General features: G+C 47.4%; 1 protein-coding gene across 3 annotated transcripts; it reads right to left on the bottom strand.

Annotated features, from left to right (window-relative positions):
* Positions 1–12431: 12431 nt before the first annotated feature.
* On the bottom strand, positions 12432–22470 carry LOC130357593 (coiled-coil domain-containing protein 70-like). 3 transcript variants are annotated; one of them, XM_056560314.1, is made up of 2 exons: positions 22290–22470; positions 12432–13855 (listed from the first exon to the last, which is right to left on the bottom strand). In XM_056560314.1, the coding sequence occupies exon 2, from the start codon at positions 13830–13832 to the stop codon at positions 13182–13184; it is 651 nt and encodes a 216-aa protein (XP_056416289.1). In that variant the 5' UTR covers positions 13833–13855; positions 22290–22470; the 3' UTR covers positions 12432–13181. The 3 variants fall into 3 exon arrangements, with proteins under 3 accessions (XP_056416289.1, XP_056416288.1, XP_056416290.1); XM_056560313.1 differs by lacking the exon at positions 22290–22470 and adding an exon at positions 16887–17352; XM_056560315.1 differs by lacking the exon at positions 22290–22470 and adding an exon at positions 15912–16168.
* Between the last annotated feature and the right edge of the window lie 2890 nt (positions 22471–25360).

The raw sequence follows: 25360 nt of genomic DNA, 5'->3' as shown, positions 1-25360 counted from the left end.
TGGAAAACATTACTGGTTCAGTCACAGGTAAACATTTATCAATCCCCTGCACTCCCTCCCAGTTACCACAGTTCACAGTGTCTCCCAAAGTCTCGCACAGTACCTCATAATGAACAGGGCTCTCTCCTAGCCCTTCTGGTGTGCAGGTAGTGTCCTCTGGAGCATAATGACAGAGCATCCGACCCAAATCATTCCCCAGCAGAACATTAACAGGGATGTCCTCAGAGTCCCCCACTTCCCGCAAACCTTTGCCTGTACCCCAATCCAGGTACACACGGGCCATGGGCACAGCAGGCCGCACACCTCCAATTCCTTTTAAGGCCATGGTTCTTCCAGGGATTATGTCCTCTGTATCCACCACTTCAGGCCGCACCAAGGTAAATGAGGCTCCAGAATCTCGTAACCCCACTGTCACCGGTCACCCACAGTTACACTCTGCAGGTTATCCGCTCTCTTCTCCACCGCTCCAGACACCAGAAGAACGGCTGTGTGACCTCCAGCTGCCGGTGGAGAATTCTTCTTGTTGGGGCAAGTGGCACTCAGGTGCCCAATATTGTTGCATCCGTAACATTGGTGGGTGTCCCCCTGACCCAATGTGGCTCCTGTTGCTTTTGGGGATGATGGCAAGAATTTCCTGGCTTGCCTGGTGGTGCTCTGTGGGTGTGTGGCTCCCCTCCAGGTACTTGCTCCAGCTTGTGCAGATCCACGCTTTGCTGCTGGCGCCCGGTTGTTGGCAAAGTCATCTCCTAGTTCTGCTGCTTCCATGGCTTGGGCTTGCGGTCCAAAATCCACTCTCTGGCTTTGAAGCTCCATGTTTGGAGAAACTGATCCAGGACCATCAAGTCCTCCAGGGCCTCATACGTAGTGACTTGTAGGCCCCCAGTCCATAGCCTGAATGCAGTCCTTAGCTGACCTGCATGTTCAGTGCAGCTTTCTCTGTCGCTTTGTTGCAAAGTCCTAAATCTTTTCCGATAAGCCTCTGGAGTCAGATTAAAACTTTTTAGCAGGGCAGATTTTATTGCCTCATAGTCCTGGTCACTTTCAGAGGGAAGCGAAGCAAACACATCCAGAGCTTTCCCTCGCAGCGGTGGGGTTAGATATCGTCCCCACTATTCCTTAGGTAGATGGAACTGCCGGCAAACCTTTTCAAATCCCCTCAGGAACACATCCAGATCACCAACTTTCTCCAACATGGGGAAATGTTCCAGGCGAGGTTTGTGGTCTCCTTGATCCTGCACATCACTGCGTGCGGATGAAGCATCCCCTCTCTGCCTCAGAACCTCCAGTTCATGCCTTCGCTGAGCCTCTCTTTCTGCGGCCTCTCTCTCTGCAGCTCGTATCTGGGCCTCTCTCTCTGCAGCTTTTATCTGTGCCTCTCTCTCTGCAGTTTGTATCTGTGCCTCTCTCTCTGCAACCCGTGCCTGTGCCTTTCTCTCTGCAGTTTGGTACTGGAGAAGCAGTTGGAGTTTCATATTAGCATCCACATTCCCAAGGTGTTGTAAGGCAGTTCGCATATAAGAGTCCAAGGCCTCATGTGGAGTACTGTCCTGATGGGGAGTAATGTTATATTCCCCAGGAGATATCAGTCCTTGGATGGCAGTTCTAGCTGTAGGACTTTGTCTCATGTCACTCAGCTCTTCTGCACGGGCATCATACTCCACAAGATCAGCAATAAGTTGTTCCTTGTTCTTTCCTGCAGTAGGGATCTCCTTTTCTTGGCACATTAGCTCCAGTGCAGGCTTGGACTGCTTGCAATATGCCTCCATATTTCTGAGATGAGACAGAGGAGGTAAAGCAGGAGATGGGGAGGACAGAACTGTCTTGCACTCTTTTTGTATGTCTTTTAAACCAGCACTGAGCTCTGTCTTTGGAATTTACACACAAGAATATGTATGCAATTTCTTTTTAGTGCTAAGATTTCCTTACAGGTAAAATCCAGAAAGCACTAAAAATCTCAAAATATATCCCGACGCTGGCACCAGTTGTCAAGATCACACCCTATCGGTACAGCTACGACACTAGAGAGAGTGTGATGGTGCAAGGGTTAAAGCTGCCAGACCTCTGGGTATCCACTTCTAGTCCCAGCAAGTCACCAAATTAACCCTTAGATAAACGTGTTTCCACCAGAGCTGCCTTCAGAAAGGTGAGCTCATATATTTAGAGATGAAAGACCAGAGCTGATTAATTAAACATTTAATCTGATAAAAGGTATCACAGTGCGGACTATATAAAAATAAACAAATGACATACAGTTACAAAAATATATCAAAGAGTTTAGCAAGGCAAGTTCAGAAATCAAAAGATGAAGTTCTTACAGCATGATGGTATAGCAGTCCATGGGAGTGAGAGTCCAGCTGTTCTTAGGATGGTCTTGTCAGCTTGTTTCACAGCCTTTCACACCCTGAGTCTAGCATTGTTTTAAATATCATATCTGCTTTCTTGGGAGGGAGACTCCATTCCCCCCTCCCCTCTGATCCCACCAGGGGGTCTTCTCTCTTCCTGGACCCTTATATGTTTGATTATAGGATGGGACCAGAGTGCATGACTTCAAAAAAGCCTTTGACTTCAAAGGAGATGTAAACAAACAGCCAGACCCCCAATAAAATGCAATACACAAACCCACAGTCTGAATGACCTCTCACCCATGGCTTGGATAATACATCCCACAGTTATAATTATAATACACATATAGGATTTTAATAATCAGGCCTTGGGCCTGACAGTCACATTCATGGAAAAAGACATGTTTGTTACACAGATTGGGAACATGTTAGCTGACACCACTACTTATTAAAAAAAAAAAAACTGCATGTCGATCCTACATCTAAATTTAAACAAGAGTTGTCTGAATTACTTGTTGAAGGTCTGGTTTTGGGCGTCATCACCGAGCAGGACAGGGATTGCCTCTTTGTTAAGGAACCTGTCATCCCGGTGATGTACTCCCTTCCGAAAACCCATAAAGGTATAATGGCTCCATCCATGAGACCCATAGTCTCTAGCAATGGTTCTTTGCTTGAACATCTATCCACATGGGTGGATTCAATCCTCTAACCACTTATTTAAAAGACTCACGGGATGTGCTGAGAGCAGTCAAGCACATGCAGTGGGATCCCGGGCTTTCATGGGTGTCATGCGATGTCATGTCATTGTACACGTGCATCCTGTGGCACACCGCCATGGAAGCCCATGATCATCATTTAGCCAAACACAGCAATTATTCTCATAACCTGTGTGAATTTTATCAAAATGGCAACCTGGTTTTTAATGTCCCGTAATTATTTCATTTTTGATAGGGAATTTTTTGTACAAACCAGTGGTGTGTTGATCGGGCTAAGCAATCCCTGTCCTTAGCTAATCTCCCCATGTCCTCCTGGGAATCGGAGTACATTTTTTCGGTAAACAATGCATTCAGTGACAGTGTGCAGTGGTACGGCCAGTGGTATTCGCGTCCATGCCACTGTTTGCTGAATATCTGAATGCCAACTCTTACAATTTAAGATTTACTTATCACACCAATCCAAATCTTAACTTCTATAGTATTCTTGGATTTAGAACTAAGAAGAAAACCCTATGAAGTTATTTCAGTTTCCACATACCAAAAACCTATTTCAGGTATCACCGTCCTTAGAGCTGATAGTAATCAACCCTTTACACTTCACGTTCCATACCAGTAGGTGAATTTATTAGACTCAAACGGAATTGCACAGAACCTGAAGTCTTTAAAAAGCAAGTGAGCTAGAACAAAGATTAAAATGTAGAGGTTACTCTGCACATACACTAAGAAAAGCCAGAAATATTGCTGCAGGAAGAGACCGTGACATATTAATCAATCCCCCACATACCACAAAACCAGCTCTTGCCTTGACTTACTCCCCCCATTTTAACGAAGTAAAAAAACATCGTCTTAAGGCATTTGCACCTTTTAACACAAGACAATGTACTTTGTAATATTTTACTGGAGGGGTATCAAGTAGTATCAAAAAGGGCTTCAACCATGGCGAACAAATAGTCATTAAGCATAGTTAACTCCTACAGTGGGTGGTTATCCCAAAAAGGTTTTTCAAATGTGGGCAGAAAATCTGTCGAACTTGCAATTTTGCTAAACCCACCAAACTATTTAAGAACTCGAGCCGTACTAGAAAATTTTACATAAAATCCTACATTAACTGTAATGTGATATACATTGTTGAATGCATGTTGTCCAGCCTGATGTACGTAGGCTATACAACACGCAAGCTCAAAATACAAGCATTAGAACATATTAATGATAGTAGTAATACCACCAGTCGTAACAGATTTGCCGCTTCTGCACATTTTTACTCTGTACATGGAGGTAATGTAACAGGACTTAAAATATATGCAATTGAACTTGTAAATGTTGGAGTGAGAAAAAGATGCCTACACAAAAAATTTGCTGACAGGGAGGCGTTCTGGCAATTTACTATAGATACGCGAATCCCATCGGGACTGAATGTTCGACGAGAACTATTGTTCTACTATTGAACAGCTAAAGCTTTCCTGACTCACTCCGCATATATACTGATCCAAATTGTTTCAACATTGTTGTTTTTATGTATAGTTTTATACATTTTAACAGTTTTGTTATCAATCTGCCTCATGGGAGATGAATGGTTAATAGTGCATGGGGTTACTCCACCCCTAGCACAGGTATATAATCCTTCACCTGTAGACAGATTGAGGTTACCGAGGAAGAGCGCATGAGCTCGAAACGCGTCTGTGGTATGGTCGATGGTAGTACTACTGTACTACTACTGACCCTAGCCCTTCTACTGTACTACTACTCACCCTAGCCCCACTACTATACTATTACCCACCCTAGCCCTACTACTGTACTACTACCCACCCTAGTCCTACTACTGTATTATTACCCACCCTAGCCCTTCTACTATACTACTACCCACCCTAGCCCTACTACTGTATTATTACCCACCCTAGCCCTACTACTGTACTACTGCCCACCCTAGCCCAACTACTATACTATTACCCACCCTAGCCCTACTACTTTTCTACTACCCACGTTGGCCCTACTACTGTACTATTACCCACCCTAGCCCTACTACTTTACTACTACCCATCCTAGCCCTGCCACTGTGTTATTACCCACCTTAGCCTTACTACTGTTCTACTACCCACCCTAGCCCTACTATTGTACTACTACCAACCCTAGCCCTACTACTGTACTACTACCCACCCTAGGCCTACTACTGTACTACTACCCACCGTAGGCCTACTACTGTACTACTACCCATTTTAGCCCTACTACTACCCACCCTTGCCCTACTACTATACTACTACCCACCCTAGCCTTACTACTGTACTACTACTCACACCATATGCGCACAGTTGTAAATTCTGTAGTCTCTGTGACATCACTGTGCTTCATCCTGTAATTTGATGTCGCTTTGTATAATAACCCTGTAGTGACATCACAGTATATTATTCTTGTACGGTGACAGTAAAACAAGGCACAATTGGCTTCTGGTCACAGAAGAAGAAGCTGCCACACCCGCCGGTGTACAGGTCTATCCCAGGTTAAACCCGCTTACTGTCTTCTTACCGTCACAGAGGAGACCAGTTAGCCCTACACTGGGCTCCGCCCCCAACCCATAAGGGACAGGCCATGCTCAATGCCATCCTGCAAACCCGTCAAAAAAGATATCGAGCCCAATATCCGTAAGGTGCACACCATCCAACCTGAGCAAAGTACGGTTGTCCCCCTCCAAATGCAAATGCCTTACCACCACGCACGTGCCCACTCTACCGCCTCGAGATCCTGCACCCCATGCCACACAATGCGGGGAACGATCTCAACAGGAGGAGCTCTGAGAAAAACCCAGGGAATTTTATCCCTCATCATTGTCAGAAGCTCCGCCAGCGGCGTGGAACAGAGATCGTTACCACCTAAATGTAACACCGGCCCCTGGGACAACCGACTAATGCTCACAACCTCTGTCAATACCTGGGGCCACCGCAGGTATTGGATGCCTCTCCAACAGATCTCCACGCCTTGAAAGCCCAAATTCCTGCCACCAGGACGGGTCTCCGCACATTGAGCTGCCCGGAAAACATATGAGTGCTCCAGCACCCACACCACCGGCCGAGAGCCACCTGTAAAACAAAACTCAAATCAACCAGCAAGTCCCGGTGGATATATCGGGCATAGCACGCAGACCGCCAGCGCCCCACTTGCTGCACCTCTACTTCCGGCAACCCAGCTCGGGCAGCCTCCGTTGAAGCCCCTAACCGAAAAGAGTGAGTCCCAAACTCACAGAAATCAAGCCCCACTAAAGAAAGGCATCGCCGAAAAACAGACAAAAATTGAAACTGTGTAAGCGGGGAAGCATCTACATGCAACAGATAAAATAGGGACTTCGAGGCCCCAAAGCCAAAAAGGAGGACGACAAAGGAAAAGGACATGCCTCCCCGGACACCGCATGTAGCACCAGCCATGACCCGCCTGGTCAGTCTTGGATTTGCAGATGCACAAATGCACAAAACCATCACCGAACCATCACCGAAAACATTCAACTCACCGAGACTGCCAGGCCGAAAACGAGAAGGCGGGAGAAGCTCGCCAATCCTCATGGCCCCGGAAAAAGCCAGCACAAACGCTGTGGAAAACAAAACCGCTTCAAATTGCGACAAACACACCCGTCACGACGCCTCCACCAATCGACCAAATAGCTGATAAGATACCGGACGCCGAACATTAAGGCTAACCCGCTCCCAAGCCCAACTCTTGAGGTCCTGGCGGATAACAAAAATCTTAGTGACATCCGACCAACCCCGAAGCTGAAAATAGAAAGCAGCACCCGCCATGCGCCATGCTGCAACCGCACCAGAAACCCCCTTTGCGCGCAATGACAACAAATAATCCAAAGTCACCTCCAACCTATCCGGCACAACACCAGCGACATCACGGCCACCCGCCAACTTCAACCGCTCTGCCCACGCCTTACCATGAGATGACCACGTCTCAGGAGCCACTGAAGATTGGACAAGGGACATCAAACACTCTCCACGATGTCCCACAGGCTGCATGAACACGGGTGACCCTCCTTCTCTGCCTGAGGGAGCAGCCGACGGGAATCCTACCAAAGAAAACGTGTCAAAGCATCAGCAATCTGATTCTCCACTCCTGGAATGTGTTGAGCCCTGAACCAAATGTTAAACTCTAAATAGCGAAGCACTAGGCGTCGCAGCAGGCTGAGCATCGGGGGGACTGGAAGAAAGTCCATTAATGGCATTAACAACCCCCAAAAGCACACAAGGCAGGCCCTCAAGTCACAACCCTAAATCTCAGCCGCCGCTACAATTGGGAAAAGCTCCAGCAACACCAATTTACCGCACAAACCATAGGCCCTCCAGGAGTCAGGCCACTCAGCCGCGCACCACCGAAAAGCAAAAACAGCACCAAAGGCGACCGAACCAGCCACATCAGTGAACAGGGCCAATTCACTGCTCGTAACGACGGGAGAATGAAAACAGGTCTGTCCGTTGTACGACTCCAGGAATCCCAGCCAGACCGACACATCACCTTCAAGGCTCTGGACGGTGATCCGGATGTTTAACACCTCTAGTAGCCAGGGACAACCTTCGAGAAAAAGCCCTATCCATAGGCATGATTCTACAAGCAAAATTCAACAAACCCAATAAGGACTGAAACTGCACCAAAGTCACCTTTTTGAGCTCCATGAAAACCAAGAAACAAAGAACGCAATCTCTCTACCTTGTCATGAGGAAGGCGGAAGACCATGGCCAGCATGTCAATTTCAATACCAAGGAAGGACAGCACCGTGCAAGGACCCACCGTCTTTTCCTCGGACAAAGGAACGCCAAATCGCTCCATGAAAAAATGGAAAGTGTCAAGATAAAAACGTCAATGTCCAGAGTCGCTCGGGCCAACAAACAGAAAATCATCCAAATAATGCGTCACAGACGAAGAACCAGTCTGATATGTGACCACCCATTCAAGGAAAGAGCCAAAGAGCTCAAAATAGTTGCAAGATATGGAACAGCCCATTGGGAGGCATGCATCATAAAAATATTCCCCATCCAAAAAACAACCCAAAAGATGGTGACAGTCAGGGTGAACAGGGAGAAGGCAGAAAGCAGCCTCAACCTCTGACCAGCAAAGCACCCCTACCAACCTTCCTAACTAACTCATCAGCCCTGTCAAACGACATGTATTAAACAGAAGAATCCTCTTCCGGAATACTGTCATTGACCGAGCAACCCTCAGGGTGAGACAGATGATGAATCAAATGGAACTTTCTCACCTTCCTTCTTAGGAACCAAACACAAGGGGGAAACCCTGAAATTCGGTAAAGGAGGAGACGGAAAAGGATCCTCCATCCTACCTTTAGACACCTCCTCCGCCAACTTGTCCCACAGGACACCCAGGTGGTCCCTAGCAGACTTAAGGTTTGGGGCAAAACGCTGCGAACTACAAGAAGGGGATAAAAAAAACTAAACAAAAGAAAAGCCAAAACGTAATTCACCAGCCGCCTACTTGTTAGGATACAGGTCAAACCGAGGCCCCATCGCTACTATGGGTCCTTTTGATCACCAGGGGCTGTGAGCTTACCGGGCAACTTGGAGGCAGGGAGGGGGCATTTGATCGCAGAGTAAGCACCCCCGCAGAAGGAGCACTCATGCTTGTACTTACACAGCCCAAAACAAATGGCAGTGGCCTTCATTGTAGAGCCAACATGCCCCTGGGCATCGTACGGCCACTGAGCTGTGCCTGGACACCTGTCCAGCCGCAGTGGCCACAGCCTGAAAGTGCGGCAGCTTGGGAGACAACATGAGCCGGAGCCAAACATCCGTAACCTTAACACCCCAACCCATCTCCGGCTGAAGGGCCAGAAGCCGCCTGAACTTTTCATCATACCTCCACCAGGCTGAACCACCATGGGATTTGTAGGACAAATAAATCATATCCTGATAAATAAAAAGCTCAGCACAATGTTCAGGATGCTTCTGGCCCATCACACACCAGAACACTGAAGGCCTGAAGCCAATTTGACATTGTTTTAGCTACCTTGGGCTTGAGGTCAAAAGACCGCTCACCCAAGGCCCTACGCTCCTTATCCACCGTGTGTTGATCCGCCGAAATGAGGGACCAAATATCCACGTAACCATTCCCCAATATCTTATCTTTAACCTCATCAGACAAATGAGATTTAATCAAGGATGTAAAGGGATCAGGTCCAGAAGGATTCCTGTGTGGTATCTTCAAGGAAGGGTTCTAGCGGGTACAAGATATTGTGTCCTATAGAACAATAGGAGATCTACAGGCAGGTTAACAAGATGGCCTTTAGTTCCGTTATACTGCTTAGCTGGGAAGGAATGATGTCTCTACAAAGCAAATATAGGAAGAGCACACTGCCAGATTTTAGGAATTCTTCACCCTTCCGCCCTACCAGGAGAAGATGTCTGTCTATGCTTGTTATCTACTTCACAGGATCTATTGGAGAAAAGTTCAGCATGGAGCATCTCTGACACAGGAAGTTCCCCAAGTATATCAGCATTTCCTCTGTGCTTGTGTGTCATATGGTGCCTGAAGGAAAAAATATATGTTCCTCCTGAGTGGATACCTGTCCTTCTTGAGTGGATTCTTGTTGTTCTTGAGTGGATGCCTGTCCTTCTTGAGTGGACGCTTCTCGTCCTTGAGTGGGCCTCTCCTCCTTGAGGGGATGCCTGTCCTTCTTGAGTGGACGCCTGTCCTTCTTGAGTGGACACTTGTCCTTCTTGAGTGGATGCCTGTCCTTCTTGAGTAGACGCCTCTCCTTTTTGAGTGGACACCTCTGCTACTTGAGTGGACGCTTGTCCTTCTTGAGTGGACGCCTCTCCTTCTTGAGTGGACGCCTCTCCTTCTTGAGTAGATGCCTCTCCTTTTTGAGTGGACGCCTCTGCTACTTGAGTGGACGCTTGTCCTTCTTGAGTGGACGCCTCTCCTTCTTGAGTGGACGCCTCTCCTTCTTGAGTAGATGCCTCTCCTTTTTGAGTGGACGCCTCTGCTACTTGAGTGGACGCTTGTCCTTCTTGAGTGGACGCCTCTCCTTCTTGAGTGGACGCCTGTTCCTCAAGCATTGGACTTTCAGAGTCCTTTTTGACAGATGTAGCCAGAGACTCCATCAGGTCGGCTCTGTTGATTGGTCCATCTTGGTCTTTGCCATTTTTTTTTTCTCATTGTCTTTATCCGGGATTATTTCTGGTGAGACGCTTTCATTGGGAGCCCTCATACAGCTGCTGAATGGATTCCCCGTGATTATCTAAGTTAATGTCTTGTCTGTAGATGAAGATACAACAGAGGTTTATTTCTATGCAGTTAAAATATAAAACCTTAAATGGGCATTATCATTTAGAAGAAAAAACAACTTTCACACTGCCGTTGTGCCCCGTCGGCAAACGTCCGTCAGGCACTTTTTTTTCTGTGCCTTAACGGATGCTCAGAGAGCAGTAGAAGGCTCTATGTCCACACTGTCCATGTGCACGAGCCAAAGGGTGCCAGTCACTAAGTCATGTGTTCCTTTTCTTGTATTGACTATTTTGCGAGGTTAGGATCTTCTAACACAATGTAGTCACCTTAACCTCCAGCAAAATGAATACATGGTGTAATGCAATCTACAGAAACCTTCCTCTGTAGCCACCAGCTTGTGTAGTCCACTCATCCAAGCGTCCATCAGCAGATTGGTGTTTTCTTGTCAACCTTCCGCTACAAGGTCCTCAAGCATCTGTTTGTAATAATTGTCGTCTGCATTAAAATGCATCTTTGTTTTGTTCATTTTATCAAGGATGTAAAGGGATCGGGTTAGAAGGATTCCTGTGTGGTATCTTCAAGGAAGGGTTCTAGTGGGTACAAGATATTGTGTCCTATATAGCAATAGGAGATGTAAAGGCAGGTTAACAAGATGGCCTTTAGTTCCCTTATACTGCTAATCTGGGAAGGAATGATATCTCCACAAATCATATATAGGAAGACCACACTGCCGGATATTAGGAATTCTTCACTCTGCCGCCCTACCAGGAGAAGATGTCTGCCTATGCTTGTTATCCACTTCACAGGATCTATTGGAGAAAAGTTCATCATGGAGCATCTCTGAAACAGGAAGTTCCCCAAGTATATCAGCACTTCCTCTGTGTTTGTGTGTCGTGTGGTTACTGAAGGATAAAATATATGTTCCTCGTGAGTGGATACCTGTCCTTCTTGAGTGGATGCCTGTCCTTCTTGAGTGGACGTCCTGTCCTTCTTGAGTAGACGCCTGTCCTTCTTGAGTGGATGCCTGTCCTTCTTGAGTGGACGCCTGTCCTTCTTGAGTAGACGCCTGTCCTTCTTGAGTGGATGCCTGTCCTTCTTGAGTGGACGCCTGTTCTTTAAGCATTGGACTTTCAGAGTCCTTTTTGACAGCTGTAGCCAGAGACTCCATCAGGTCGGCTCTGTTGATTGGTCCATCTTGGTCTTTGCCTTTTGTTTCTCATTGTCTTTATCCGGGATTATTTCTGGTGAGATGTTTTCATTGGGAGCCCTCATACAGCAGCTGAATGGATTCCCCATGATTATCTAAGTGAACGTCTTGTCTGTAGATGAAGATACAACAGAAGAGGTTTATTTCTATGCAGTTAAAATATAAAACCTTAAATGAGCACCGTCACGTAAAAGAAAAAGCAACAACTTTTGACATGTTAGGCCCCTTTCACATTGCTGTTGGGCCTCGTCAGCAAATGTCCCTTAGGCACTTTTTAAAAAATTTTTGTGCCTTAACGGACGTTATTCAGAGAGCAGTAGAAGGCTCTATGTCCACAATGTCCATGTGCACCAGCCGAAGGGTGCCAGTCACTAAGTTAAGTGTTCCTTTTCTTGTATCGACTATTTTGCGAGGTTAGGACCTTCTAACACAATGTAGTCACCTTAGCCTCCAACAAAATGAATCCATGGTGTAACCTTCCGCTACAATGTCCTCAATTGTCTGGTTGTGGTAATTGTTGTCTGTATTAAAACGCATCATTTGTTTGCTCATTTTATGAAGGATGTAAAGGGATCAGGTTAGAAGGATTCCTGTGTGGTATCTTCAAGGAAGGGTTCTAGCGGGTACAAGATATTGTGTCCTATATAGCCATAGGAGATGTACAGGCAGGTTAACAAGATGGTCTTTAGTTCCGTTATACTGCTAATCTGGGAAGGAATGATGTCTCCACAAATCATATATAGGAAGACCACACTGCCGGATATTAGGAATTCTTCATCCTGCCACCCACTGAAGATGTCTGTCTATGCTTGTTATCCACTTCACAGGATCTATTGGAGAAAAGTTTAGCATGGGGCATGGGAAGCAAGCCTCCATATTTCCCATCCCAATAACCATAGTAAATAAAGACAACCAGAATTGTAGAAAAATATGGCCAAGGGCTTTTATTAATGGAAACAAATAAATTGTAAAACCATAACAAACAAATATAAATATAATCACAAATACAATAACATTGAGCAACTCCATGTGAGAAAATATCTGACATGTCCACCCAGTTAGACTGGGTGACAGACCCACTAATAAAAGTCCCATGACAAAGGGGGGAGAGGGGGGGGGATCTTCTTAGACTTGCTCACGGAGGATCTGTGACAGCACCTGTAACTGCCAACATATATACATACCCCCATTCCCGCCTGTAGACAGACACCAACAGTAAATCAAAACAAAACATGTCACAGAACCCACATCCACCCAGTAACTAACCAGCCCCTCTGCACTCTGCCTGGTATCAGCTGGCCCCTCTGGACTCTGCCTGGTAACAGCTGGCCCCTCTGGACTCTGGCTGGTAACAGCTGGCCCCTCTGGACTCTGCCTGGTAACAGTTGGCCCCTCTGACTCTGCCTGGTAACAGCTGGCCCCTCTGGACTCTGCCCGGTAACAGCTGGCCCCTCTGGACTCTGCCTGGTAACAGCTGGCCCCTCTGGACTCTGCCTGGTAACAGCTGGCCCCTCTGGACTCTGCCTGGTAACAGCTGGCCACACATCTGCCCAGCAACACAAACCATACCTGTCAATAAATTCATACATTAACTCTTTTATGCCAAGTATAAGCACATAAGACAATCCGTAATTATGCGGAAAATTGAGGCGCCTCCCATTTCCTCTGTGTTTGTGTGTCGTATGGTGCCTAAAGGATAAAATATATGCTTCTCCTGAGTGGATTCCTGTCCTTCTTGAGTGTACACCTGTCCTTCTTGAGTGGATGCCTCTCCTCCTTGAGTGTACGCCTGTCCTTCTTGAGTAGACGCCGGTCCTTCTTGAGTGTACACCTCTCCTCCTTGAGTAGACGCCTGTCCTTCTTGAGTGTAAGCCTGTCCTTCTTGAGTGTACGCCTGTCCTCCTTGAGTAGACGCCTGTCCTTCTGGAGTGTACGCCTGTCCTCCTTGAGTAGACGCCGCTCCTTCTTGAGTGTACACCTGTCCTTCTTGAGTGGACGCCTCTCCTCCTTGAGTGTACGCCTGTCCTTCTTGAGTAGACGCCTGTCCTTCATGAGTGTACGCCTCTCCTCCTTGAGTAGATGCCTGTCCTTCTTGAGTGTACGCCTGTCCTTCTTAAGTGGACGCCTGTCCTTCTTGAGTGGACGCCTGTCCTTCTTGAGTGGACGCCTGTCCTTCTTGAGTGGACGCCTGTTCTTGGAGCAGTGGACTTTCAGAGTACTTTTGACAGATGTAGCCAGAGACTCCATCAGGTTGGCTCTGTTGATTGGTCCATCTTGGTCTTTTCCATTATTTTTCCTCATTGTCTTTATCCGGGATGATTTCTGGTGAGATGCTTTCATTGTAGGGACGCTGAACGTCTTGTCTGTAGATGAAGATACAACAGGGGTTTATTTCTATGCAGTTTAAAATATAAAACCTTAAATGGCTACGTCACTTTAAAAAAAAAAAAAAAAAAACTTTTGACGTGTTAGGAACCTTTCACACTGCCAGTGAGCCCTGTCGGCAAACGTCCGTCAGGCATTTTATAGTAAATGGGGTCCCCAAAGATCCCATTTACTATTATGGGGTCAGTCAGGTGCCATTCTTTTCTGACAGGAGTAGCAGAGGAAAAAACGTTACATGATGTATTTTTATTTTTTTTACTCCTTTTGAATCCAGGTCTCTAGAATGTGTCAAGAGGTTTTTTTTTTTTGTTTTTTTTTAAGCGACAGGTACACTGTAAACTAACATGATAAATAGTCTATGCCAGTGTTTCCCAACCAGGGTGCCTTCAGCTGTTGCAAAACTACAACTCCCAGCATGCTCGGACAGCCAAAGGCTGACAGATGGGTGTAGAGAAGTGTACATGGGTGACAGAGGGGTGTAGAGGAGTGTACATGGGGGACAGAGGGTGTAGAGGAGTGTACATGGGTGACAGAGGGGTGTACATTGGTGACAGAGGGGTGTAGAGGAGTTTACATGGGTAACAGGGGGGTGTACATGGGTGGCAGAGGGGTGTATATGGGTGGCAGAGGGGCGTAGGGGGTGACAGAGGGAATGTAGAGGAGTGTACATGGGTGACAGAGGGGTGTACATGGATGGCAGAGGGGTGTACATGGGTGGCAGAGGGGTGACAGATGGGTGTAGAGGAGTGTACATGGTTGACAGAGGGGTGTACATTGGTGACAGAAGGGTGTAGAGGACTTACAGGGGGGTGTACATGGGTGGTAGAGGGGTGTACATGGGTGGCAGAGGGACGTAGGGGGTGACAGAGGGAATGTAGAGTAGTGTACATGGATGGCAGAGGGGTGTACATGGGTGGCAGAGGGGTATACATGGGTGGCAGAGGACATGGGTGGCAGAGGGGTGTACATGGGTGACAGATGGGTGTAGAGGAGTGTACATGGGTGGCAGAGGGGTGTACATGGGTGACAGATGGGTGTAGAGGAGTGTACATGGGTGACAGAGGGATCTACATGGATGGCAGAGGGGTGTACATGTGTGACAGATAGGTGTAGAGGAGTGTACATGGGTGACAGAGGGGTGTAGCAGAGTGTACATAGGTAACAAAGGTGAGGACAGGAGTGACAGAGGGGTGGATGGAGGTTACAAAGGGGCGGAAAGGGGGGTGACAGGGGGTAGACATGGGTGACGGGGTAGACAAGGGGGTGGTTGAAGTGGTGGATATGGGGTGAACATGGGTGACAGGGAGATGGACGAGGGTGACAGAGAGGGGTGGACAAGAGTGACAGAGAGGGGTGTATGGGGGTGACAAAGAGACAGAGGGGTGAATAGGGGGTGGACATGGGTGACAAGGGGGTGGTCAGAGGGGTGGACAATGGGAGTGAACATGATTGACAGGGAGTGGATAGGGGGATGGCCAAGGTGGATATGGATAACAGGAGGGTAGACATGGGAGACAGGGGGTCAGAGGAGTGGACAAGGGGGTAAAAGAGGGGTGAACAGGAGTGAAAGAGTGGGGACAGAGAGGTGACAGAGAGGTGAATAGGGGGTGGACATGGGTGACAGGGAGATAGACTGGGGGTGGTCAGAGGGGTGGACAAGGAGGGTGAACATGGGTGACAGAGGGGTGGATAGGGGGGTGGTCAAGGTGGACACGGATGACAGGAGAATGGACATGGGAGTTGGGGGGGTGAATAGGGGGTAAGAGGGGTGGACAGGGGTGACAAGGAGGTAAAAGAGGGGTGGACAGGGGTGACAAAGGGACAGAGGGGTGAATAGGGAGGTGGACATGGGTGACAGTGGGGTAGACTGGGGGAAGGTCGGAGGGGTGGACAGGGGGATGGACAGAGGTGACAGAGGGATGGCCAAGGTGGACATGGATAACAGGAGGGTGGACATGGAAGACAGGGGGGTGAACAGGGTGACAGGGAGTCAGAGGGGTGGACAGGGGTGACAGAGGGGAGAGGGTACAGTACCTTAAGCAAGCCGAGCTGTTCAATCTCAATGCCTTCTGTGGGGGACTGGGAAGAATCCAGAGGCCTGCAAGAATCCGGGACAGCATCCCCGGTGAGTTCATCCTCTTTCCGGCCTGCGTGCCTGTGACTCACGGCGCCGCAGCGGGGAGGGGGAGACGCTGTGTGAGTAGTGCGCACACATGCTTCATTTTACCCCTGCGGCACCGTGAGTTACAGGCATGCAGGCTGGGGCTGGAAATTCTAAAAAAACAATTGTCGGCGCCATCTTCCCCACCGGAGCATCCTGGCACCCTAGTTGGGAATGACCGATTTAGGGGTGTCTGAGATATCATACTTGGACAGATTTGACCCAGGACCAGACTGAATGATCTCTGTTATGGCCTGATCAATGGAGGCTTACTTTATGGACACTTCATCTGAAGGAATCAGAGAGTTGAGACTGGGGACTCGAGACGAATAAGGGGCGGAGAGATCGTAATTTTACCAGACACAACCCCAGTGGGGATAATGCTCCAACATTCAAAAGGTGGCACACTGATTGGGCCTAGCAAAAACCTCTTATCTAATTCGGCTTGTATCAAGGAGTCTACTGTATTTGGTCATACCTTGGTCAACGTTTGCTGAGAGCAAAGAGGGACAAACTATGCCCCTTACCACACTCACAGCCACACCCTAACCACACCCTCAGTCATGCCCTAACCACACCCTCAGTCACGCCCTAACCACACCCTCAGTCATGCCCTAACCCCACCCTCAGTCACGCCCTAACCGCGCCTGCAGAATGGGAATACCTCTTAACAGTAATAATGTTGTCAGTCTGTCACCTAAGTTTAGAAGGACCTCCGATACTGACAGACTGACAACAACCCCCATCAGTACCGCTACAGACCATATAGGTGATTACATACAGTAATATCAGGTGACTGACAACAACCCCCATCATTACCACTACAAACCATATAAGAGATTACATACAGTTATCAGATGACATCTTCTCTGATCTCGTTAACTTTCCTTTTTCTTCTCCAGCTCAGACGCCATGAGGATTTCTTCCAGCTATGGGGAATAAAAAAAACATTTTAGGCTCCGTACTTTTCCAATAACTATAATGCCCCAAACTGTAATAATGCCCCCCTTAGTAGAAAGGATAGCAGCAAATGTCCCCTACATTAGGTAGGTAACAGATGTTCCCCAAATTAGGTTGGCAGCAGATGTCCCCCAAATTAGGTTGGCAACAGATGTTCCCCACATTAGATTGATAGCAGATGTCCCCTTCATAGTGGATGGCAGATTCCCCCCCCAGTAGGCGGCAGTACCCCCCATGGGAGGTGGCTATTTCCCCATAATAGATGGCAGTACCCTCATAATAGGCGGTTGTGTCCCCCATAGTATGTGGCAGTTTCCCCCATAGTAGGCATCAGTACTCTTATCGTAGGCAGCAGTGTCCCCTCACAGTAGGTTGCAGTGTCCCCCCACAGTAGGCAGCAGTGTCCCCCCACAGTAGGCAGCAGCATAGTCCCCCATATTAGGCAGCAGCAGAGTCCCCCATATTAGCATATTAGGCAGCAGAGTCCCCCATTTTAGGCAGCGACAGAGTCACCCCTTTTAGGCAGCAGCAAAGACCCCCCCCCCCTTTTAGGTAGCAGTAGAATCCCCCCTTTTAGGCAGCAGCAGAGTCCCCCCTTTTCGGCAGCAGCAGAGTCCTCCATGGTAGGCAGTAGCAGTTCCAGGTAGGTAGCAGGCGACCAGGCCTGTGTGGAAGCCATGGACAAAGCCGTGACAAGAAATTCCATGAATAGTTATCGGGGTGTGGCTCCAGGCATAATGCCAAATAATCTGTGTCGATCAAGCTTAGCCATGCAGAAGATTTGTCCTATTTTTGCAGACAGGCATTTTTTGAGGTGAGCTCTGAAACAATTCACACACACATGGAGTAAGCGAAACTGATCATAGTGGCATGCAGTATCATTGAAATTATTGCATATTTGTGTTTTGCCCAAGTGTTTGATTGGTCTGCCTAACTTATCAACAGCCCCAGAAACTTTGACACTACCCGAAGTAGCAAGCGAGAGTTGTTTAGCTGGACCAGCCTCAGAAGGAGTATTGACATTGTTACAGCACTCAATGTCATTGTTGCCGTATGAGAGATTGACTGGCAGAGGGAACAAGTTTGCGCTTTTAGACCCGCTAAGTGTCAGAGAAGATTTCTGTGTCGATGTTAGCCCAATTAGTGGTGAAGTGAAATTGTTCCAGAGCTGTCGCAGCCTTAGCTGAACATGACCTGTGATAATCATAGAATGTTGACCCACCGTATTTATGTGGTGTTCCAGCACCAAAGGCTGTCCTGTGGGCTGCGGATCTCCTCAGGCATGTCTGCTAATCCGGTTTTGGGCCAGTGTTGCATTGTTTATTATGTTCATGCACTATATTATATTTCCTATATTTACAGTATTCCTTATGTTATTTATGGACTGTACCTTTAAGGAGGAGATGCAGTAATAACCAGGTAACCCTGTCTGCCCAATGGGAGCCCCTAAATTGCCCTCTATATAGTGTAGGGGGGCGGGGGTAGGGAGATGCCCCAGTTGAAAGTTCAGGAGAGTCCAGTGCTGAGGTACAGTGTGGAAAGGAGGTGGAAGATGGGTGTGGTGAATCCAGAGGAAGCCTGAGGAAAACTCTGAATCAAGTCAGCCCTTCCATTCTGCAAGTGTTCCCCCATACAAGTGTTCCCCTGTACAGTGGCGATTCAAACCCTGGCAGTGTTAGTAATTGGACCTTGTCAGAACCCTAGTCAGCGTGGGATATCTTCAAGTCACAAATCTCAAGTGGATATCATTCAAGTGGGTGAAAAGCACCATAAGTCCCAGCAAGGTAACAGGACTCCCAAGGGTTAAACTGCATCCCTTCTACTCTACTCCACACCTTGTTTTCGGTTAAATCCTGTGTCGCTATCAGCAAAGATGTCTTTTTAGATATTTGCAGGTATGAAATGCGCGGGTGTAATGGTAGGAGTTATATAGGTGATACCTGAAGGGCTATCATGTGATATGGATGCAGCTTGAACAGTTGGTGTCACAGTAGCAGTAGTGATGTCCCTAGCTTTGACTGACGCCAATCTAGCCTGAATGTCAGTGATAGAGGTGGTCAAGTTATTAAGCATGGAATGTAGCTGCATGAGGGACGTCTGTATGGTCTGCTTAGAAACGGCGTCTTGGCTGGTACTGGCAAACTCGGTCCCCATATGTGATGGCTGGTTCTGTCAGAACCCGCAGGGTTAAATTTTTCTAGCTCTGAAGTTTCTTTTGTTTGTTTTGGTTGTTGGGTTTGGCCCAGCTGTCTGGGAAAGGTCAGCTGACCTCGTTGGCTTTTTACCTGAGTAGCTCCCTATTTTAGCCTGCATTATGCCTTCAGACCTTGCCTGCAAAAGAGCTTACTCCAGTAGCTAGTGTTATTCCTTGTATTTCTGATCATATGGTATTTCTGACTTTCCGGCTTGGCATTCTGACTATTCTCCTGTATTTGTGACTTGGCACCTTTTGACATCTCCTGGTAAAGACTCGGCTAGTGGACTTTGACTATTGTGTGAGTGTAGGTTTAGTTTATTTATGTAAGTTTGTGGGATTCCATACAGTATCCCGACCTACGTCTGTTTTGTAGTTTATTTTGTTGACAGTGACTTCCATCACATATTTAGGGAGGGACTGTCAATGTGGTTGTTGATCCGCTATTTAGGGCGGATGGACAAGTAGGCAGGGATAGAGGGAATGAGATCAGTTATGCACTCCTTCCCTGCCCATATGTGACACCAGTAGTCTATATAATTCTGCCTTCCTGGCAGTAGTCGGCAATAGGATGCCTTTCCTCATCAACTCTGAGGTCAAATTGGGATTGTCCAACTCCGAAGGGACGGGATGCTCCCATGCTCAGACATCCGAGTAGTATTCTTGACCAAAGAGGACGTTTCATCAGTGTATGATGCGTGAGACATAATGGAATGCTGTCAAAATAGGATAAGGGGAACGTAAGAAGGAACAAGGCAATAGGCGCACCACCTCAGGAACCCGTGCCCAAAAGACAGCTACTACTAGCGTGAAGGAAGAACATTGTGTAACTATGTGCCACAAAATAGTGACAAGATGAGCAATGTGAGGCTCATGGGCCCCTACCGAAGTGCATCTTATGACCGTAAATTGAGTGAAAAACTTTGAATCCTGTAGACGTGACAGGACCACCGAGTGACATGTACCAGTAACTGCTCCTGCTTATCACGAATGCTATCGAATGCTGTTAACTAGGCCACCAGGATGCACTGATGGTCTGCAATGAAAATTGACCCAGACTAAACATATATTCATACAGAACCGGCTGCTGACAAAGTTACTGATTTACACCGATACATCTACACACTTGTGCCACCTATTACTCAGGCATCTGTATTCTGCAAAAAGAGCATGAACCTATGAATATATGAACGGGAACCGTTCACTCATACCTGATGATGCTACTGAATACTGTACACTGCCTTAATTGTGACCGAGGTCAATAACGAATCACTGGAACATGTACACAAGAAAACATTCTGTATTCACAACAAACTAATCAGTACCCTACTATAATACTATGTGTACAGGGGCGTAGCTATAGAGGTAGCAAAGGTAGCAGTCGCACCGGGGCCCTGATGCCTAAGGGGGCCCCAAAACACATGTGCCCCATAAGAGACCAGTATTAAAATTGGCATATGGGGCCCTGTTGAAGATTTTGCATCAGGGCCCAAAAGCTACAAGCTTCGACTCTGTATAATATGGTGCCCTGCCAACATACCACTAAATGAACTCCCACACTAATGTATGCCACACAATTTGACATGGCAACCGGCCTCAACCGACACTAGCCGCGCTAGTGGAAGTAATACTTTGTACCAACACCATACTCCTGACTAATCGGACATTGTAAGACGCACACCTGTCTACCACTGACTGTGATCTATCACCACATCGCCGACTGGAAGAACCGAGCTGCCGTGCATACAGCGTGGACTTACCCGCTGCTTGTGTCCTGGCAAAGGAATACAAAATGCTCCGGATGGGCGCCGGAGCCGAAGGTCCTGACGCAGTGCTCCACAAGACAAGGAGGACGGAAGCCGGCACAAACAATCGATGACGTCATGATGTGGAGTGAAGGTAATGGTTATATGTGCCACCATTCCCCTCCCACAAATACCGGCCAATAACATTAGCCTTCACGCATATATAACTTTTTTATTTTTCCGTCTACCGAGCTGTTTGACTACCAACGTTTTGCAAAAAAAAAAAAAAAAGTCTTTTAAAAATAATACAAATGCTATGTAAATATGGGTATCAGTGCAATCATATTGGCCCACATACCGTATATACTCGAGTATAAGCCGACCCGAATATAAGCCGAGGCCCCTAATTTTACCCCAAAAACCTAGGAAAAGTTATTGACTCAACTATAAGCCTAGGGTGGGAAATACATCAACCCCCCATGTAATCATCCAGACCCCCGTCATCATCCCCCCTTCATCATCACCGCCTGTCAATCCCTTCATTAGTGGTCTTCAACCTGCGGACCTCCAGATGTTGCAAAACTACAACTCCCAGCATGCCCGGACAGCCATCGGCTGTCCGGGCATGCTGGGAGTTGTAGTTTTGAAACCTCTGGAGGTCCGCAGGTTGAAGACCACTGATGAAGGGATTGACAGGCGGAGAGTTCACTCGAGTATAAGCCGAGGGGGGCATTTTCTGGGGGCTTATACTCGGCCGATGGCTGTCCGGGCATGCTGGGAGTTGTAGTTTTGAAACCTCTGGAGGTCCGCAGGTTGAAGACCACTGCGGCCTTCGTCATCATCCCCCCCCCCCCCCCTTCATCATCATCACCTGTCAATCCCTTCATCAGTGGTCTTCAACCTTCGGACCTCCAGAGGTTTCAAAACTACAACACCCAACATGCCCGCACAGCCGATGGCTGTCCGGGCATGCTGGGAGTTGTAGTTTTGCAACATCTGGAGGTCCGCAGGTTGAAGACCACTGATGAAGGGATTGACAGGCGGAGAGTTCACTCGAGTATAAGCCGAGGGGGGGCATTTCCTGCATGAAAAATCGTGCTGAAAAACTCGACTTATACTCAAGTATATACGGTAATAAAGATAACAGGCCAGTTTTTTTTGCGTGAAAACAAAACCTAAGACACATAGATCTGCATGGGAGCTGTATACACAAAACGGTAGGAGATTTTCAGTGGAGAGCCTTATCCTGACTATAAGTCTATAACTGCTGTATGACTTTTGGCACCTGTGAAGAAGCGTTCCTCTGCCAGGGTTCACACAGCCGGCATAAAACTAGTTCCTACATAACATACCAGGCGCTTGGCACGGGCTGAGCCCTCGCTTTGGTCTGTTTTCCTTGTTTAGTATGCAGGATCATTCCCCGATGTTATTAGCACATTGTGTAAGTGTACGGGGCGTTGATTCAAGGTCAGAACATATCTGGGAGACAGAACACTTTTATAGTCATTGTTCAGAAAGGAGTTTTCCACTTTATTTAAAGGGGTACTCCACCCCTAGACATCTTATCCCCTATCCAAAGGATAGGGGATAAGATGTTAGATCGCCGCGGTCCCACTGCTGCGGACCCCGGGGATCTCCGCTGCGGCACCCCGCCATCATTACTGCACAGAGCGAGTTCGCTCTGTGCGCAATGACGGGCGATACGGGGGACGGAGCAGCGCGACGTCATGGCTCCGGCCCTCATGACATCACGTCCCGTCCCCTTAATGCAAGTCTATGGCAGGGGGCGTGACGACCACCACGCCCCCTTCCCATAGACTTGTATTGACTGGGGCGGGCCGTGACATCACGAGGGGCGGAGCCGTGACGTAACGATGCTCCGGCCCCTGTATTGCCCGTCATTACGTGCAGAGCGATCTCGCTCTGCGCAGTAATGATGGCGGGGTGCCGCAGCAGCGATCCCCGGGGTCCCCAGCAGCGGGACCCCGGCGATCTGACATCTTATCCCCTATCCTTTGGATAGGGGATAAGATGTCTAGGGGTGGAGTACCCCTTTATAGGGGTTGTCCAAGTTCATCATAGGACACCCTACCTCAGGCTCTAGGGCAGTGGCCTCCAAACTGCGCTTCTTTAGATGTTGATAAACTACAATTCCCAGCATGCCCGGACAGCCAACGGACACAGTTTGGAGACCATGGGTTGTCTTGTGAATGCAACCCAGCTATATGCCCTATTATGCAGCAGAATATAGGATTGTCTGGTGATCAGGGATGTGCGCACATAGGGGGAGATTTATCAAAACCTGTGCAGAGGAAAAGTTGCTGAGTTGCCCATAGCAACCAATCAAATCGCTACTTTCATTTTTTCACAGGCCTTTTCAAAAATGAAAGAAGCGATCTGATTGGTTGCTATGGGCAACTCAGCAACTTTTCCTCTGCACAGGTTTTGATAAATCTCCCCCATAGACTCAAAAGGGGATTGAGCCCCTGCCCTTTTAATGCATCTGCCCTATGATGCCCTCACTGAATTGTACCTCTGTGGAGTGATGCAGGTCCCATTAAAGAGGTACTACGGTGGAATTTTTTTTTTTTTTTAATCAACTGGTGCCAGAAAGTTAATCAGATTTGTAAATTACTTCTATTAAAAAATCTTAATCATTCCAGTACTTATTAGCTGCTGAATACTACAGAGGAAATTCTTTTCTTTTTGGAACACAGTGCTCTCTGCTGACATCTCTGTCCATTTTAAGAACTGTCCAAAGTAGGAGAAAATCCCCATAGCAAACATATGCTGCTCTGGACAGTTCCTAAAATGGACAGAGATGTCAGCAGAGAGCTCTGTGTTCCAAAAAGAAAAGAATTTCCTCTGTATTATTCAGCAGCTAATAAGTACTGGAAGGATTAAGATTTTTTAATAGAAGTAATTTACAAATCTGTTTAACTTTCTGGCACCAGTTGATTTTAAAAATAAAATAAATGTTTTCTACCGGAGTACCCCTTTAAGCTGACATGAATTGTGTTGCGTTAACATATGTAAGGATTTTACAAACTTTTTTTTTTTTTTTAAATAATGAGAAGTGCCCTTTTTTCTACTTGAGCCCCTGCCCTCCAAAATGTCTGTGCACGTCCCTGCTGGTGAAACTACCTCCTTACATGACAACTAAAGCCCTGTTCACATCATTAACGGCACTGAAGAATAGCGGGAGGGCAACGCTGCTCTTAACACCACATACAATATTGTGCAATAACTAAACGACCCGCTCCGAACTTATGAAGTAGCAAACGGGGGTGCATAATGAAAAAATGCTAAGTCAGACTGAAATACAAAAGACAAAAAAGATATTTCATAAGCACTCACCCAAGTTCAAACATGACTTTTATTTGACCATTAAAATGCCCGGCAGCTGGTGAAAAGTTAAAATGACCTCAGTCAAAACTGGGACAGGTAAGCGACAGTCTGTTTCATGGGATCTCCCTCTTTATCTGGCCTTCGGCCAGGGGTTAAAATGACCTCAGCCAAAGGTGGGGACAGGATAGGCGACAGTCTGTTTCACGGGATCTCCCTCTTTATCTGGCCTTCGGCCAGGGGTTAAAATGACCTCAGCCAAAGCTGGGGACAGGATAGGCGACAGTCTGTTTTACAGGATCTCCCGCTTCATTTGGCCTTCGGCCAGGGGTTAAAATGACCTCAGCCAAATATGGGGACAGGATAGGCGACAGTCTGTTTCACTGTATCTCTCTCTTTATCTGGCTTTCTGCCAGGGATTTAAACGACCTCAGCCAAAGCTGGGGACAGGATAGGCGACAGTCTGTTTCACAGGATCTCCCGCTTTATCTGGCCGAAGGCCAGATGAAGCGGGAGATCCTGTGAAACAGACTGTCGCTTATCCTGTCCCCTGCTTTGGCCGAGGTCACATTAACTTTTCACCAGCCGGCGGACATTTTAATGGTCATATAGGCCAGATGAAGCGGGAGATCTCGTGAAACAGACTGTCGCCTATCCTGTCCCAAGCTTTGGCTGAAGTCATTTTAACTATTCACCAGCTAGCAGGCATTTTAATTTTGGCATAATAGTCATGCTTTAACACCAGTGAGTACTTAATGATATATCTTTTTTGTCTCCTGTTCACATCATGTCTGCAGTATGTATGCAGTATCCCAGGTACAGATCCTGCTTCCATTGAAGCGTTGTGTTGTGTTTCAGTACTGTGAGGTGTCTATCCATAATGCATAGACTTTTTTTATTTGGGTTCATAGCCTGCCTTGAGGCTACTCCATAAGTCAGTAGACCAGCAACACTTGCTGCCATGATACAACCATGGACCAGCATTACCCTGTGGCTTCTATATATCACAAATGACCACGATCATCTACCTAGGACCACTAGGAAAATCTCAAGGCCTCCTGTGAAGTATACACCTTTC

This window comes from Hyla sarda, chromosome 2 (genome assembly GCF_029499605.1).
Source record: "Hyla sarda isolate aHylSar1 chromosome 2, aHylSar1.hap1, whole genome shotgun sequence".
In the NCBI taxonomy this organism is placed as follows: Eukaryota; Metazoa; Chordata; class Amphibia; order Anura; family Hylidae; genus Hyla; species Hyla sarda.
This window is presented reverse-complemented; position numbering and strand designations above follow the sequence as displayed.